The following is an 18,689-nucleotide window of genomic DNA, read 5'->3' as shown; positions in this document are numbered from 1 at the left end:
TCTGTCGACTTTAAATGTTGTACAGTTTAACAAAGGGACTTTTATTAACATTTTAGTCGTTTGAAATAATAATATGACGTATAATGAATAATATATACATAGTTGATGATTTGGTATCAGAAGTGGCTTATATGAAAGGCAAAGGCCTCTAGATTACGCTTATTTTACCACAATAAAAGATGATCATGCCTTGATTTTGAATGATTTCATTAGGACAGTAAGGTCTGACTTTGCTTAGACAAAAGTCTTGTCACTTAACAGAAATAATGTCCAGTATAGAATATAAAGTCATGCTGCAGTGGAAACAGAATGAATATTGTGTCTGACTCCATCATGAGCTTGGAGGACTGCATCCATACATCTCTGCAATGACTCAAATCACTGATTAATAAAGTCATCTGGAATGGCAAAGGAAGTGTTCTTGCAGGACTCCCAGAGTTCATCAAGATCCTTTGGGTTCATCTTCAATGCCTCCTCCATCATAGCCCAGACATGCTTAATAATGCTCATGTCTGGTGACTGGGCTGGCCAATCCTGGAGCACCTTAAGCTTCTTTGCTTTCAGGAACTTTGATGTGGAGGCTGAAGTATGAGAAGGAGCGCTATCCTGCTGAAGAATTTGCCCTCTCCTGTGGTTTGTAATGTAATGGGCAGCACAAATGTCTTGATACCTCAGGCTGTTGATGTTGCCATCCACTCTGCAGATCTCTCGCACGCCCCCATACTAAATGTAACCACAAACCATGATTTTTCCTTCACCAAACTTGACTGATTTCTACGAGAATCTTGAGTCCATGCGGGTTCCAGTAGGTCTTCTGCAGTATCTGTGATGATTGGGATGCAGCTCCACAGATGATGGGAAAAATCAACCTTCTGCCAATTTTCCTAATGATCAACTAGAAGTCAAGTTATTATTTGTTGCTCTTACAACTGGGATACACAAGAATTTTGACAAGGTTTAAAATACATAGTGTGGAAAATAAGTATTTAACACCCAAAAAACATTACAAAGGTGCAGTTGACTTGAAATGTTCACTCAGATGTTGGTAATAACCAAAGAGATTCATATATGCAAAGAAAATAAAACTAATTAGTTTACAAACGAAGTTCTGTGCAATAAAATGAAATGACACAGGGAAAAAGTATTGAAAACATGAAGTGAGGAAGGTGTGGAAAGACATGGAAAGCCCAGACAGCAGCTGAAATCTCTCAGTAGTTCTTCAGCAACCCTCTGCCCTTCCTCAGTGTAAATGAACATTAGCTGCTTCAGTCCAACATCTACATTAGCTGGAGGATGAAGTTGAACCCAGGGTGGACATTTCAGCAAGACAATGAGTCAAAACACAGCCGAGGAAACTCTCTAATGCTTTCAGAGAAAGATCAAGCTGTAGAATGGCCCAGCCAATCACCTGACTCCATTCCAATAGAAAATACAAAATAAAGCTCAGATTTGATAGACGAGACCCACAGAACCATCAGGATTTTGACACTCTGTTGAAGTCTGTGTGAAACTCACACCTGAGCAGTGCATGTGACTTCATTCTCCATGTGAGAGGCGTCTTATATATATAAATCATAGTTTGGCTCTAAAAAAAACCTCATTTGTCCTGCCACTATACCTCAAACAACCAGATTTAACCCATTTAAATGGCTATTTCCACTGCAGGCTCCTAGATGTTTGTTCTCCACCAAAATAAAAACGGTAATTTTTGCCAACTACAGTGATCAGACCTACACTGTACGTGTTTGTACACACGAAGGATGACACCGACACATATAAATAGTCACATTATTACAAGCAAGCAACCTGACACCTGCCTGCTGACAATAGCCGCTCAGATGACCATCAGCCTATTCATAGACACTGATCACAGATACATCCAACTGCTGGCGGCTGCACAGTCTCTGGAAGCACTTTCAGGAAAAACAGACCAAACGAGAGCCCTGAAGATGTGGAAAAGGGAAAAAATGTGGATGATTAAGCGTAAGTGGCACATTGTGCATGCATGGAGCAGATAAATAACTGAATGCAGCTCTTTTAACCACTAATTGTTGATTTAAAGGGGAGCTATTATGCAGAAATCACTTTTATAAGGGGTGTAAACACAGTTGTGTATCAGCAGTGTGTGAATATAAGCAGCTTCGAATGGTAAAAGTGTATTAATTGTATTTATTATAATCAGACTTGATAAAAACAGTCTGCAGAAACACTTTGATTGACATTCTCCATTTGTATGTGTCATCAGAGGGGGAAAGCCCCGCCCACTAGTGACCATCTCTCCCTCATTAGCATAGGACGTCAGTCTTGTATTTGAATCTGCCACTATGCTGACACACAGGCATTTGTAGCTCCGCCCCTCTTCTGAAAAGAGCCCAATCTCATTTGAATTTAAAGCGGCAGTCACCAAAACACCACAATTAGGATCAAAGGGTCAGATTCAGAGTTAGAAAACATTATACGTGTGTTATTTTGTGCTGAAACTTCACACACACACACACACACACACACACTCTAGAAACTTAATTTACATCTTGTAAATAGGGGCTGAATAGGTCGTTTTTAAGATATTAAGATTTTTAAGATTTCTTTTTAAATGTTTTTGAAATTTTTGATTTTTTGCTTTTTCAGGGTGCATTTATTTACACAAAAATACAGTAAAAGATTATATAAAGTAAACATTTTTGAATTCGAATATATTTCTGAAAGGCCACCTATGATGGAAATGATCTTTTGTAAGCTGTTTGGACAGAACTGTGTGTAGTATAGTGTGCCTACAGTCATATTGGGCTGATAGAAACAAAATGAGTCTCTTTTTTTTGCCGACCCCAACGTGGATAGAAGTGCGGTTTCCCCACCCACTAAACTGATTGACAGCCGCGTATTAACATGTCTCCACAGTAACACGTATAATCATATCAGCAAGACAGGGTGTGTGTGCAAAGCAACCGGGATTAAAAGATCTGTTCAGCTCTCTGTGATTATCAATCATCATCAAATGTGATCAAGAATGAGTTTTACGAGTTTAAAACTAAATCAGAGCATGTTTGTAATGAATTACAGCGATTTACCGTCTTTACTTCATCACCACAGCGGCATGTCAGTACAATTATTAAAGAAGACTCTTCAATCTCAGTTTGTGGACATTAAATCAGGTTTATTTTATACATCAACATAACAGACAGAGGTGGGTAGTAACGAATTACGTTTACTTCGTTAGATGTACTTGAGTAAAATTATTGGGTAACGTGTACTTCTTGAGTTCATTTAAAGATGTGTACTTTTACTCTTACTCAAGTAAATTATTAGAGAAAAATCAGTACTCTTACTTGGCTATTTAGACGCGTTCCTCCGTTACTGTTGGATGATAATAAATATGATTCATGCGACTTGTTTGCGAATATCGTGAGGCGCCGCATTAGAGCGGTTGTTTGGCGAGCGGTTGCTATAGAGACACGTCTCCCGCTTTCGGTTAGAGCGCGCGCCTGTGTTGATATGATGGCTGAAGTCGAGGAAGACGTGCGAGTTTATACTGCCGTCTCGCCATGGCCATCTGCGGTTCTGAGAAGGACGGTCACGCTGTCTGTACAGTGAGTTTATCGGACCAGGTCACCTCTCGGCCTCAAGTTCAGTCTATGTTTTCACTCCAAGATGTCAACAAGGGTTTGATAATGCGATACAAGCTGTACATCAAACTGACATTGAAACAAATACATGAATTCCAGCTCCAACCTGACAAAACACGCAACTTAGTGGTGAGTGTTAATATTATCCCAATTTGAACCTTATTAATGGTATGGCATAACGAAAGAAACTGCTGTTTAATGGAATAACTGATTAGCCCTGCACATATTAGTCATTCACATTCACACTGCACATGGACATTTGTTATTATGTTTATCTATCTGCACACTTCTGCTATTAATAGTATCCTGTACATATATTCATTTATTGTAAATCTGTTCATAGCTAATACAACCTGTATATAATGTTCATAGTACATCCATCTGTAAAAATTACAATAGTTTTTATATAACTGCACTTTATAACTTATACCTGTATCCTGCACTTGCTGCTATTGCACTGCTGGTTAGTCCGAAACTGCATTTCGTTGCCTTGTACTTGTACATGTGTAATGACAATAAAGTTGAATCTAATCTAATCTAATCTAATAACTGATTAGCCCTGCACATATTAGTCATTCACATTGTTAACCATTAATAATATAACATTTAAACATTATTTTTAACATAAAAATGGTGCGTCTGCGTGTGTGTGTGTGGGTGTGTGTATATTTGTATGTCATGATTATGAGAACCCTGTAAAATTTTCCCCAAATTCTGTTTAAGAGAAAGATTTTATCAGCACATTTCTATAGTTTTATTAACTCATTTCTAATAACTGATTCCTTTTATCTTTGCCATGATGACAGCACATAATATTTGACTAGATCTTTGACTAGATATTAGTATTCAGCTTAAAGTGACATTTAAAAGCTTAACCAAATTAATTCGGCAAGTTAGGGTAATATGCAAATCATTAACAATGGTTTGTTCTGTAGACAATCAAAAAAAATATTCCTTAAGTGGCCTAATATATATATATATATATATATATATATATATATATATATATATATATATATATATATATATATATATTGAAAAGTAACTAGTAACTATTTACTTGAGTAATTTTTTCATCAGATAATTTTTTACTCTTACTCAAGTAACTTTTAAGATTGTTACTTTTACTTTTACTTGAGTATAGATTTTAGATACTCTACCCACCACAGATAACAGATATCCATACAGCAGTGGATATCACGTGTATCCTGTCACATTTGCTTTGCAATAACAGTGCAAACGTAAACGCATTCGCTGTGTGTGTGTGTGTGTGAACTTTGTAACGACATTGTGTGTGACTAATCGTTGCAGAAAGACTTGAATGAACTCCACAACAAATAATCATTGGGAAAGTTCTTGCTGTAGTATTTCTCACAAACGTTACGTGAGATCTGCTTCCATCATGTCTGTCACTGTGCTGTTTATCTGACGCAGCCGAGACGGAGATTGAGGCACACTCTGACAGGCACGTGGGAACGGTGGGCGGGGAGAACTAGCATTAAAAGTACAGGCAGCAAAAACAGCTACATTGTGTTCAGAGCTGAAAATCCGAGAGGGGTCTGGCTGCAGACTCGGTGCAGTGCAATCTGAGCTGCATCCAATGTTTTTTAATGGGCTCACCTAACCCCACCCCTATGCCTACCCCTCACAGTGATGTCACTCGCTCCATTTGAGTGCATTGTGTCTGATCTCAGCTTGCATCATAAAGGCTTCATCCAGATACTATTGGAAAATCTCAACATTCTGAAAGGTCTAATAAATAATCTGATGGGTGTTTTGAGCGGAAGCTTTACAGACACATTCTGGAAACACAAAATACTTATGTTAAATCTTGAAAAAGGGGTAAAATAGGGGCCCTTTAAAAGCCATTTATTCTTGGGGTGCACAGCTGAATTTTCAGCATCAGTAATTCAATCTTCAGTGTAGTAATATGCAGATTTTCTAAAAATAAACTGCTGCATTAACATTGATTAATAAAATAAACAGGCATATGTGACAATAAAAACATTTATATGGTTACACATTCTTAATTATACTGTTTTTTAAACATATTTGTCAAAAAAAATCATTGTTTACATCTCTTCTCAGACACCTGTTTTTGAATCTGCCACTATGCTGACACACAGGCATTTGTAGCTCCGCCCTCTTCTCATCTCTCTCATCTCATTTGAATTTAAAGCGACAGTCACCAAAACGGCACAAATAGGATCAATGCGTAAAAGGGTCAGTTTCAGAGAGTTAGAAAACATTATACGTGTGTTATTTTGTGCTGAAACGTCACACACACACTCTAGAGACATCAAAGATGCATTTTACATCTTGTAAACAGTAGCACAATAGGTCACATTTAAAAGCACTAACACAATAATCATTTTGGTATTTGAGAGATGTTTGATTTCTGTTTCAGCACCTACTGAGCACCCAAAGGAGTCCAAATACAGGCCTGTGCTGGAGGTATTCCCCTTCGCAAACACACAGCACACTCATTTACACTCAGCTAGTGGAAAGTCCCGTACTTTTCTCTGTTTGCAGAGTGCTGCCACACAATTGCATTGTTCTCCAGTGCATCGCCTCAACCACGTCCTCTCGCTTCACTAACGTGTTTTGTAAATATTTTGCACAGAATGACTTGCTTCTGCATTCATTCAAACTGTACACTAGAGATCAAATGAAGAAGATAATGTAATAATGCCAGAAATAATTCAATCATTCATTCAAGATTGTAAGGAATTTTAAGTGTGGCCGTACCATGCTAGTAGTACCTGTGTTTTGTACAGTGATCAACATATGAGAACAACAATGATTGTAGGTTAAATCATTAGTATCTCACAGGTCTTAACTAGTGTTTCACACTGTTTTTTGTGTGTCTTGATCGTCTCTTCTTCAATCAGTTCACATATTTATATGATTTATTAGCTATAACTTTAATGCCAAAGATTTTTCAGAGATGTTCAATCAGATTTAGGTCAGGACTCTGGACTGCCATTTCATTATTTCATTGTTTTTATATGCAAGGATCTGTTTGATGATGCAGGGAAGATTATTACTATAATGAACATCTGCTTTTACCATCATGTTTCTGTTAATTTAACTCATGTAACTCAGCTCGTGTTGCAGAAAACACCAGCACTTTTCCTCCACCTTCACTGACTTCTGCACACACTTTGAGTGCAGTTTTTCAGAACTTATTACTTTAGTGGTGAAAGCAAGCTAAATCAAGTTTAAGTCCACTCAACATGCTTCAGTCCAGATTGTCTTAAAGTTGGCATGAAGCAGAGGATAGGTTTGTCCTTTTTTCCTCTAACGTGACTGTAGTTTCTGAGATGAGAAAATAATGTGGGGCGGTGCATGTTTTTGTACTTTGGGAACTGACCGGTTTAATGGAAGATTGGCATTGCCAGCAAAATGGAGAAAGATTTAAATGCCGGTTTGTTCACAGAAGATTACTGTCAACTGGAATCACTGTTGGCATAATATGATGTAAAATGTTTACAGAGTTGTGTAATATTATAACCCCACCCTAAATGACTGATAGCCGGCCCTAAAGAAGTGATAACCCAACCTAAATTATTGATAGCCCTGCCCTAAAGGAATAATAACCCCACCCTAAATGACTGATAGCCCGCCCTAAAGAAGTGATAAACCCACCCTAAATTATTGATAGCCCCGCCCTAAAGGAATAATAACCCCACCCTAAATGACTGATAGCTCCGCCCTAAAGGAATAATAACCCCACCCTTAATGACTGATAGCCCCGCCCTACAGGAATATTAACCCCACCCTAAATGACAGATAGCCCTGGCCTAAAGGAATAATAACCCTACCCTAAATGACAATTAGCCCCACCCTAAAGGAATGCTAACCCCATTTTAAATGACTGATAGCCCTTCCCTAAAGGAATAATAACCGCACCCTAAATTGATAGCCCCACCCTAAATAAATGCTAACCCCATTTTAAATGACTGATAGCCCCGCCCTAAAGAAATAATAACCCCACTAATAACCCCACCCTAAATGACTGATAGTCCTGCCCTAAAGGAATAATAATCCCACTCTAAATGACTGATAGCCCCACCCTAAATGAATGACAACCCCACTCTACTGAAAATGATTGATAGCTCCACCCTAAAAGAATAATAACCCCGCCCTAAAATGACAGATAGCCCTGCCCTAAAGGAATGATAACCCCAATCTAAATGACAGATAGCCCCGCCCAAAAGGAATAATAACCGCACCCTAAATTACTGATAGCCCTGCCCTAAATGACAGATAGCACCACCCTAAATTACTGATAGCCCCACCCTAAATTAATAATAACCCCATTAGCTTAGTACTTTTTGTCAGATTGATTGATGAGAGCTGAGTTGACTTGCAAAGTTCATTTGATTTCAACTAATACATTCAAGGCAAGAACTGTATTTACAGTGTATGCAGTAACTGTGTGTGATGTTGTACCCAGAGTTTACTCCCTCGTGACCCTATGAGCCGGCTCAATCTGAGGAGAGGGTCCCCTAAAGATGAGTTTCCAAACCTGGAAAGAAACCACACTCTGATGGGTCGAATCCTCACCCTTCACCTGTACACACGACAGTTCAACCGCGCCACTGAGGGCGGGGTCATCTTTGACGATGTCATACGCCCTGGACTCGAGGATCCAGGTCAGTTCATGCTTGATAGATTATTTAGTTAAAGTCCACATGAACTGGAAGCTGCGACCATTTTTTTCGTATTGTGATGCAGAGAAACGTAATCATAAATGAGAAAGCAGTGGGCGTGGCTTGTTTGTTCTATTGTGAGCTGATTTGCTGCAATAAAGTAGGCGCTTCATTCAGAAAGGTGGGGAAAAGGGTTTGGGGAGAGTTATTACAACATAACAGACTCCTCCTGCTCACCATTTCTGTTTGTTGTCAAAACTGACAGCTGGATGGGCGTGGTTAAGTGTCACGCCCACTACCCCAGACTGACCTAATCTGAGAATTTAACTGAAAACAAACAGGAAGTGAATTTGCAGACTTTAATTAAAGATTACAAGGGCAAACTATTGTTATTTTTCTTAATGACATGCACAGATGAATTGTTCACCACAAAACTAGCAATGTGAGCTAACAAAATCAATATGGTTAGTTTTGATGTCATGTGCACTTTAAACAGAAATATTGCAGTGAATTTAGCTTACTGAAGGATTTTTTCAGATACCACCGGCTGGCTCTGTGTCCAAATATGCCTATTTATGTGCAACAGTAGGCCTGAATTCTACCTTTTAACCTGGAAAACACAAAGGTGCAATAGGTGATTGTCTTATGAAACATTTTTGTTATGCTGGTTGAACCACATCAAATAAATACTGTAGTCATTCATAGTGTTTTGAACCGTAATAAACCCTGTAAATAATATCTATAAATGAGAAGTATTCTGTATTTTTTGATTCATGTTATTATTCTTTATTTTTCAAAGTTGCAATAAACTTAAATACACACACACACAGGCATTGTTCATGCCAGAAGTCAGAGGAGAATGGCCAGACTGCTTGCGGCTGAAACCACTCGTTACAACCGAGGTCTGCAGAAGAGCATCTCTGAACGCACAACACGTCCAACCTGGAGGCAGATGGGCTACAGCAGCAGAAGAACACACCCGGTGCCACTCCTGTCAGCTAAGAACAGGAAACTGAGGGTACAATTCACACAGGCTCACCAAAATTGGACAATAGAAGATTGAAGAAACATTGCCTGGTCTGATGAGTCTCCATTTCTGCAGCAACATTCGGATGGTAGGGTCAGAATTTGGTGTCAAAAACATGAAAGCATGGATGGATACATCCTGACTTGTATCAGCGGTTCAGGCTGGTATAGGAGATTAGTACCATTAGTCCATTAGTACCAATTGCGCATTGTGTCAGCGCCACAGCCTACCTGAGTATTGTTGCTGACCATGTCCATCCCTTTATGACCACAGTGTCTCCATCTTCTGATGGCTAATTCAAGCAGGATATAGAGCGCGACAAATATAACATAAAGCATGAATCATCTCAGACTGGTTTCTTGAACATGACAATGAGTTCACTGTACTCAAATGGCCTCCACAGTCACCATACTCAATCCAATAGAGCACCTTTGGGATGTGGTGGAACGGGAGATTCACATCATGGATGTGCAGCCGACAAATCTGAAGCAACTGTGTGATGCTATCATGTCAATATGGAGCAAAGTCTCTGAGGAATGTTTCCAGTACCTTGTTCAATCTATGCCATGAAGGATTAAGGCAGTTCTGAAGGCAAAAGGGGGTCCAACACCCTGAAACAATATGCTAAAGTGTTTTTTATTAAACAAAATTTCTGTGAAAGATAAAAAAAAGAAAAAAGGGTCTTAATACTGAACCTTGAGGCATGCCATGAATATATACTTCAGAAATAAAACACCCTGCAATAAACAACCATATAAAAGGTCTTTTCAGATGGAGACACTATGAGAGTCATTTATTTATATTTATTTAAGCATATTTTACATCTACAAATGCTTTCCATTTATGAAATATTTCAGTGTTTGTCTGTTTTTTTTACAGGACAGTCCACAGGAACTAAATCAGTGGGATGTTTAGCTGGCGATGCCCAGTCATATATCCTGTTCTGTGACTTTTTCGACCGCATTATTGAGTCTTACCATGGCTATAAGGTCACCAGCGATTCTGTGCAAGAGAGCGACTTCAACTACGACAACCTGAAGGTGAGAAAAACATTAATGTCTCACTGTAATGACCACCAAATGAACGTTGAACACTTTATAACCAAATTTGTTTTGCTTTAATATTAATTGTACAGTTTCAAAGCTCTTGCGGTGTAATACCAGCAGGTATGTTAATGTCAAAACAGCATCAATAAACACGTCATAAAACATGTCAGAAATACAAATTATGTGAACTGACTACCTTAACGTGAAAACAATCAATTAAAATCTAACATTGGCATCAAAAAACACTAGATTTTAAAAACGGAGGGCGCTCTAGGCAAGTCTGTAACAGCAGAGGGCGCTCTAGGCTAGTCTTTAACAGCAGAGGGCGCTCTAGGCTAGTCTTTAACAGCAGAGGGCGCTCTAGGCTAGTCTTTAACAGCAGACGGCGCTCTAGGCTAGTGTTTAACAACAGAGGGTGCTCTAGGCTAGTCTTTAACAGCAGATGGCGCTCTAGGCTAGTCTTTAACAGCAGAGGGCGCTCTAGGCTAGTCTTTAACAGCAGACGGCGCTCTAGGCTAGTGTTTAACAGCAGAGGGCGCTCTAGGCTAGTCTTTAACAGCAGACGGCGCTCTAGGCTAGTGTTTAACAACAGAGGGTGCTCTAGGCTAGTTTTTAACAGCAGATGGCGCTCTAGGCTAGTGTTTAACAACAGAGGGCGCTCTAGGCTAGTGTTTAACAGCAGAGGGCGCTCTAGGCTAGTCTTTAACAGCAGATGGCGCTCTAGGCTAGTCTTTAACAGCAGACGGCGCTCTAGGCTAGTGTTTAACAACAGAGGGTGCTCTAGGCTAGTTTTTAACAGCAGATGGCGCTCTAGGCTAGTCTTTAACAGCAGAGGGAGCTCTAGGCTAGTGTTTAACAACAGAGGGCGCTCTAGGCTAGTGTTTAACAGCAGAGGGCGCTCTAGGCTAGTCTTTAACAGCAGAGGGCGCTCTAGGCTAGTCTTTAACAGCAGATGGCGCTCTAGGCTAGTCTTTAACAGCAGAGGGTGCTCTAGGCTAGTGTTTAACAACAGAGGACGCTCTAGGCTAGTCTAACAGCAGACGGCGCTCTAGGCTAGTGTGTAACAGCAGACGGTGCTCTAGGCTAGTGTTTAACAGTAGAGGGCGCTCTAGGCTAGTGTTTAACAGCAGACGGTGCTCTAGGCTAGTGTTTAACAGCAGACGGCGCACTAGGCTAGTGATTAACAACAGACAGTGCTCTGGGCTAGTTTTTAACATAGAGGGCGCTCCAGGCTAGTGTTTAACAGCAGACGGCGCACTAGGCTAGTGTTTAACAACAGACGGTGCTTTAGGCTAGTTTTAACAGCAAATGGCACTCTAGGCTAGTGTTTAACAGCAGACGGCGCTCTAGGCTAGTGTTTAACAGCAGACAGTGCTCTAGGCTAGTGTTTAACAGCAGACGGTGCGCTAGGCTAGTGTTTAACAGCAGACGGTGCTCTAGGCTAGTGTTTAACAGTAGACGGCGCTCTAGGTTAGTGTTTAAAAGCAGGCAGTGCTCTAGGCTAGCGTTCAACAGCAGACGGCGCTCTAGGCTAGTGTTTAGATCTCTTGAATGCTGAAGTGCTTGCGTGTTGTGGTTGTGAAAAGTCAGTGTTTGTGTTTGTCCAGGGAGGTGATGACTTTGATCCAGCGTATGTTTCGGGTTGTGAGGTGACTGTGAGCCGCAGTGTGGAGGATTTCAGCTTTCCCACTCACTGCAGCAGAGGAGAGCGCAGACGGCTCCTCACACTGGCCAACACAGGTACTGCAGATACAGCACAGCATACTTCTGCTTTAAGGGACAGTTCCAAAAATGAACAACTGCTCACCATGTGCTCATCTTTGATTTTCTTGTTCTGTTTAAAACTAAAGATGATAATCTGAACAATGTTGGAAATGGGTAGGCATTGATATTCAAAGCAGGAGACAACAACATGCTATAGAATTCAATTCCTACATATTTGAAACTTTCTTCAAAATATATTCTGTGTTCTTTCTGTGTTCAACAGAGGAAAGAGACTCAAACAGGTTTGGAACAAGTGGATAATGAGTAAATTATAGCAAAATTCAAATGTTTGACTGAACTATCTCTTTCAATCTGGAATGTCCAAACTTGTTTATGGTCACTGTCCTGAAATCAGCCTCTTGTTTACTATACCAATATTGTGTTAGATAATAACTATGTTCTTAAAATAAATATTTCACCTGTAATTACATATAGTTTTAGATTTATAAAATTTTAAGTAATTAGTCATCTAAAATAGCTCACTTAAACTAGCTTATAAAACAAATGCCGCCCTAGGCTGGTTTTAACAGCAGAAAATGTGCTCTAGAGTAGTGTTTAACACAAGATGGCACTTTAGGCTAGTGTTTGACAGCAGACGGTGCTCTAGGCTAGTGTTTAACAGGAGACGGCGCTCTTAGCTAGTGTTTGACAGCAGATGGTGCTCTAGACTAGCATTTAACAGCAGATGGTGCTCTAGGCTAGTGTTTAACAGCAGACGGCGCTCTAGGTTAGTGTTTAACAGCAGATAGCGCTCTACGCTAGCGTTTAACAGCAGATGACGCTCTAGGCTAGTGTTTAACAGAAGATGACGCTCTAGGCTAGCGTTTAACAGCAGATGACGCTCTAGGCTAGTGTTTAACAGAAGATGACGCTCTAGGTTAGTGTTTAACAGCAGACAGCGCTCTAGTCTAACGTTTAACAGCAGACGGTGCTCTAGGGTAGTGTTTAACAGCAGATGGCGCTCTAGACTAGTGTTTAACAGCCGACGGCGCTCTAGGTTAGTGTTTAACAGCAGATGGCGCTCTAGGCTAGCGTTTAACAGCAGATGACGCTCTAGGCTAGTGTTTAACAGAAGATGACGCTCTAGGTTAGTGTTTAACAGCAGACAGCGCTCTAGTCTAGCGGTTAACAGCAGACGGTGCTCTAGGGTAGTGTATAACAGCAGATGGCGCTCTAGACTAGTGTTTAACAGCAGACCGCACTCTAGGCTAGTGTTTAACAGCAGATGGCGCTCTAGGCTAGTGTTTAACAGCAGACGGCGCTCTAGGTTAGTGTTTGACAGCAGACGGTGCTCTAGACTAGCGTTTAACAGCAGATGACGCTCTAGGCTAGTGTTTGACAGCAGACGGCGCTCTAGGCTAGTGTTTAACAGCAGACGGCGCTCTAGGCTAGTGTTTACAGCAGACAGTGCTCTAGACTAGCGTTTAACAGCAGATGACGCTCTAGGCTAGTGTTAAACAGCAGACGGCGCTCTAGGCTAGTGTTAAACAGCAGACGGCGCTCTAGGCTAGTGTTAAACTGCAGACGGCACTCTAGGCTAGTGTTTAACAGCAGACGGTGCTCTAGGCTAGTGTTAAACAGCAGACGGTGCTCTAGGCTAGTGTTAAACAGCAGACGGCGGTCTAGGCTAGTTTTAAACAGCAGATGGCGCTCTAGGCTAGTGTTAAACAGCAGACGGCACTCTAGGCTAGTGTTTAACAGCAGACGGCACTCTAGGCTAGTGTTTAACAGCAGACGTCGCTCTAGGCTAGTGTTAAACAGCAGACGGCGCTCTAGGCTAGTGTTTAACAGCACATGGCGCTCTAGGCTAGGGTTAAACAGCAGACAGCACTCTAAGCTAGCGTTAAACAGCTGAGTTCTGCAGCACAGTGACTCTCCAGGAGAAGGACTGGACACTCCTCAATCAGATGGTTATACATTATGCTAATGTTCATTGTTGTGTAGCTTTAGAGCAACTTGGCGAGGATCTGCCAGGAAAGCTTTACTCCATCGATGAGCTCAGCCACGAGAGTGAAGACCGCAAGGTGGTGATGGAGTTTCCTCCACCTTCTCTGATCAAGATCGGTGTGGCTCGTGATTGGCCTGACGCCAGGGCTCTGTGGTTGGTCAGAGTTCATAAGCTGTGTATATTTGCTTGTGGGGAAATTTTGCTTATCGAGTATGTTTTCCCCTCATATTTAGGTTGAGTAAAGATGGGTCGCTGGCTGTTTGGGTGAACATGGAGGACCATCTGAAACTGGTGTCTTACAGAAGTGATGCTTGCTTACAAGAGGCATTTAAAAGCATCTGCATCAATGTGCAAAAGGTTTATTTTATTGACATATCATTTCTGTCAGAGAAAAATGGGTTTTAATACTGAACCCAGAGGTGTAGATATATACTACACATATAATGCACCTTTCATCACACCAAATTTTTTTTCAGTTGGAGACACTATATAAGAAACTAAGGCATACGTTTATCTGGAAGACTCACTTGGGCTGGGTGGTCAGCTCACCTGCAGAGGTGGGCACAGGCTTGAAGGCAAGCGTCACCGTAAACCTGCTACATCTTGCCGAAAACAAACGCCTGGATGACATCCTGGACAGACTACGACTTCAGATGGAAGCAACAAGTATGGCAAAACTCTAATTTAACTTCATTCATTCATTCTCCTTCGGCGTATTCCCTTTATCAATCAGGGGTCACTACAGCGGAATGAACCGCCAACTTATCCTGCAAATGTTTTACACAGCGGATGCCCTTCCAGCTGCAACCCAGTACTGGAAAACACCCATACACACCAGCATTCTCACACTCATACACCATGGCCAATTTAGTTAATCAATTCCCCTAGAGTGCATGTGTTTGGAGTGTGGGGGAAACCGGAGCACCTGGAGGAAACCCATACCAATACGGGGAGAACATGCAAACTCCACACAGAAACGTCAACTGACTCAGTTGCTGGTTCCAGCCCCTGCCTGGTCAGTTGGCATTTCTTTTTTTTTTAATATATTTTTTAGGGGTTTTCACCTTTATTTGACAGGACAGTAGAGAGAGAATTGATAGGAAAGTGTGGGGAGCAGAGAGAGGGGAAGGATCGGCATAGGACACACCTCCTTTATAGACCAGCACACCCATGAGTCCACAAAGTGGCGCAAATGGATTTACTATTTAAATAACGTGATGCAAAACATGAAAGTTATTGTTTTGAGAGGGGAAGGATCGGCATAGGACCTCGAGGCGGGAATCGAACTCGGGTCGCTGTAAACACCTGAGCGCATGTGTCAGTGCACTTTCCACTAGGCCATTGGCACCAACTCAGCTGGCATTTCTGTGTGGAATTTGCATTTATGGGTGTTTCCCAGTACTGGGTTGTGGCTGGAAGGGCGTCCGCTGCGTAAAACATATGCGGGAATAGTTGGCGGTTCATTCCGCTGTGGTGAGCCTTGATAAATAAGAGACTAAGCTGATAGAAAATCAATGAGTGATCGATCACCTAAAACAATCGTACTAGAAAACTGAACTAGTTAAACTTTAGCGATTGAACGTTAGAATTCATATATAAGTGTAGTTTGAAAATGTCCCAATGAGACACAAATGTTGTTGTTTTAATATGCGCAGGCTATCCTGGCGTCTACAAAATCAGCAACCTGCAGACTATAGGTGTCAATGAAGTTGGACTGACCCAGCTAGTGGTGGACGGAGTCAAACTCCTCATCCGAATGGAGAAAAGACTGGAAAACAATGGAGGCATCGATGACTTGGTTCCTGCTCAGAAATGAAGCAGCCGTCAGCAGGATTTTGGTTTGATGAGAGCTGAAGTGCCAAATGCTCAGGATGCAAGACTTCTCATTAGGCCTGTCACGATATCTAGTTTTTTGTTGTAGGATATATCGCACCACAATATATTGCGATAAACAATTAAAGATCTTATGCAACTCTATATAATGTCAGAAAGACAATATAATATAATCATAATGCAAGCACACTCTTCCAAAGAGCACATCATATTTAATACTTATGAATACTTCAGTTAATTATAGTCATTTTAACAGTTTAATAATCAGGCACTGGAGTCAGAATGTGAATGCACATATCCTAAATGAATCATACTAATACATGTTGCAAGGTAAAGAGTAACAGAGGCTGTGATATCTGCTGCCGAATCTATTTTCAGCCGTCAGACACCCACATGAAAATATACTATAGTAATTCATAGTAAATACTACAGTGTGTTTTTAACCATACCGACACTGACACCGCTAATAGAGATAGAGATGTTGTACAATCAGCTCAAACGTTGCTAGAATTGGTTTTTATGTGTGGAAGATATATACTGCATCACCAAAACTTATTGAGCTCATGTCTGTTGTGCGATAAGTCCACACATTGATTATTGTGACAGGCCTACTTTTCATCAATTATGATGAGGAAGGAACCTTTTGCTTTGTTCGTAAATGTTTTTTGAGGCTTATGTCAGTTTGAAAAGGTTAACGAAACCAAAAATGTGCAGGTAATATTAAGAAATTAGGAAAATTAAGCTTATTTAATGACTTTTCCTCCCCTCATTAACCCCTTACAAACAGGTTTTCATGAAAAAGTTGCAATACACTGCAAACATTTTTTTTCTTAGACTTTTTGTCTTGTTTCTAGTCCAAATATCTAAAACTTCTTAAATCAAGAAGCATTTTCTAGACGAGCATAAAATATTGTCTTGTTTTCAGAAATAATGAGACAAAATTAAAGTGAGTTTTTCCTTAAAATGAGTTAAATAATCCGCTAACGGGGTAAGAAAAATAATCTAGCGTTAAAATGAAACACAAGAACTCTTTGCTTGTTTTAAGGAAAAAACTCACTTAATTTGGACAGCATTGTGTACTCTAGAAAATGCTTCCTAATTTTTTGAATTAATAGATATTTGAATAGATATAAGTAAAAAAAAAAGTGTATTTTTGCAGTGTAAAGAATGATAAAAGTGTTTGAACAGGATTCATTTTACTTCACATTCAACTGACTTTCAGTTTTGGATTGAAATATGCTTTAAAACCTCTTTTATATCATTTCACCTGAAACGCGTTTGACATTTGACACAATAAGAGTTTATAGATTAATTAAACAGTCAGGAATACTTAATATATTGTAAGACTTCAGTGTTCTAAATACTCTTAAGAGTTTTTTTCTTTTTTCCTAAATAAAAAAGCAATTTCTAGACAAACAAAAACATCAACGTCTTGTTTTCTGAGATGTGTCAAAATGAAGAGAGTTTTTCTTTAAAACAAGCAAAAAACAGGATTGTTTATCTTGTTTTAAGGAAAAACACCTAATTTTGACACATTGGGCTCTATTGTAACGCTCTACACCAGTGTTTCCCAACCCTGTTCCTGAAGTTAATTAGTCAGGTAAGGGAGACATCCAAAATATGTACTGTTGGTGTGCCTCCAGGAAAATGGTTGAGAAACACTGCTCTACACTGTAAAACCCGAAAAGTTAAGGTTACTCAAACCACTTGAGGAAACCGATTGCAACAAACCATTTAAGTTCAAAGACTAATCCTAATGAGTACTGTGAACTTCCTCCACTTAAGTAAATGAAGCAATTTGAGTACAGTAAACCCAATAAATGAGGAGAACTCAAACCAACTGAGTACTGTAAAACTTAATAAGTTAAGACAACCGATTGCTACAAGCCATTTGAGTTAAAAAAATAATCTAGATGAGTACTGTGAACTTACTGCATTTAAGTTGAAGTAATGAGGTATTTAATTAACTCATTACCTTCAACACTGAGTTCAAAACTCTTTTCAAATGAGTAGAATTAACTTTCAGTCAATTTTGAGTTAACTGCACTCATTTCATTTGATAAAGTTGACTCTTGGGTTTTACAGTGTAGGCGCAAAGTCTAAAGCTCATGGCACAAAAGCATTAAGGGCATGTCTGAATTCACTTTTGTTAATTTAAGGACAGATAAATACGCTCTGTGCCCCGGTGAATGGTCTAAAAGGGTTGTGCTTATTCTCTTAATGAGTTATGGGTGTGTTTTGAGCATAACATTCATTAAACCAATCAGAATCTCATCTTACATTCCCTTTAAGAGTCAGTTGTGTCGCACCATGGCACATTTGCTGTTTACATGGCGACTTTGTAAAAACTGAACACTTCACTAGCGAGAAAACATAAGTGAGGATAAAGAACGAGCCTCCTCCATTCGGCATCTTTACTTTTACTCTTTACTTTACTCCTTTACTTTGGTCGAGTAAGGAAACGGTGGAAACTCCCTCCACAGAAGACATCCATTAGCCTACATATTTAATTTCCTTTCTGAAGCGCAAAGATTTGCTTCAAAACTATTTCTAAATTCAGTTCTAATTTCCAGCAAAGAAATAAATGAACAATAATAACGAAGTGTGGTCAAAAAACTGAGTTATATCCAAACACACGTCCTGTTCTTATGCCCCATATGGTGATGCAGACGTCTCCAAAACCCCACAGGAGGACAAATCTAAACTTGTTTTTATTAAAACAAGTATAAATATGCATATAATAAATAATATTGCTAATAAGAATAACATTAAACTAATGCAGATTGTCATGAA

General features: G+C 40.0%; 1 protein-coding gene across 1 annotated transcript; it reads left to right on the top strand.

Annotated features, from left to right (window-relative positions):
- Positions 1-1,876: 1,876 nt before the first annotated feature.
- On the top strand, positions 1,877-18,175 carry zgc:172076. The gene is made up of 9 exons (XM_056448257.1): positions 1,877-1,983; positions 6,031-6,077; positions 8,083-8,281; positions 10,185-10,345; positions 11,959-12,091; positions 14,060-14,216; positions 14,297-14,420; positions 14,540-14,729; positions 15,719-18,175. The coding sequence occupies exons 1-9, from the start codon at positions 1,950-1,952 to the stop codon at positions 15,877-15,879; spliced, it is 1,206 nt and encodes a 401-aa protein (XP_056304232.1). The 5' UTR covers positions 1,877-1,949; the 3' UTR covers positions 15,880-18,175.
- Positions 18,176-18,689: the final 514 nt, after the last annotated feature.

The sequence above is a fragment of the Danio aesculapii genome, chromosome 22 (assembly GCF_903798145.1).
Source record: "Danio aesculapii chromosome 22, fDanAes4.1, whole genome shotgun sequence".
Taxonomy (NCBI): domain Eukaryota; kingdom Metazoa; phylum Chordata; class Actinopteri; order Cypriniformes; family Danionidae; genus Danio; species Danio aesculapii.
The sequence above is the reverse complement of the archived record's forward strand: the minus strand, read 5'-3'. Positions and strand labels throughout refer to the sequence as shown.

Excerpts from the sequence above, each read along its gene's own strand:
- zgc:172076 (XM_056448257.1), top strand. The coding sequence starts at position 1,950 with ATGTGGAAAAGGGAAAAAATGTGGATGATTAAGC. Across the intron at positions 1,984-6,030 it reads AAAAATGTGGATGATTAAGC|CACCTACTGAGCACCCAAAG; the intron begins GTAAGTGGCACA and ends TTTCTGTTTCAG. Across the intron at positions 12,092-14,059 it reads CCTCACACTGGCCAACACAG|CTTTAGAGCAACTTGGCGAG; the intron begins GTACTGCAGATA and ends ATTGTTGTGTAG.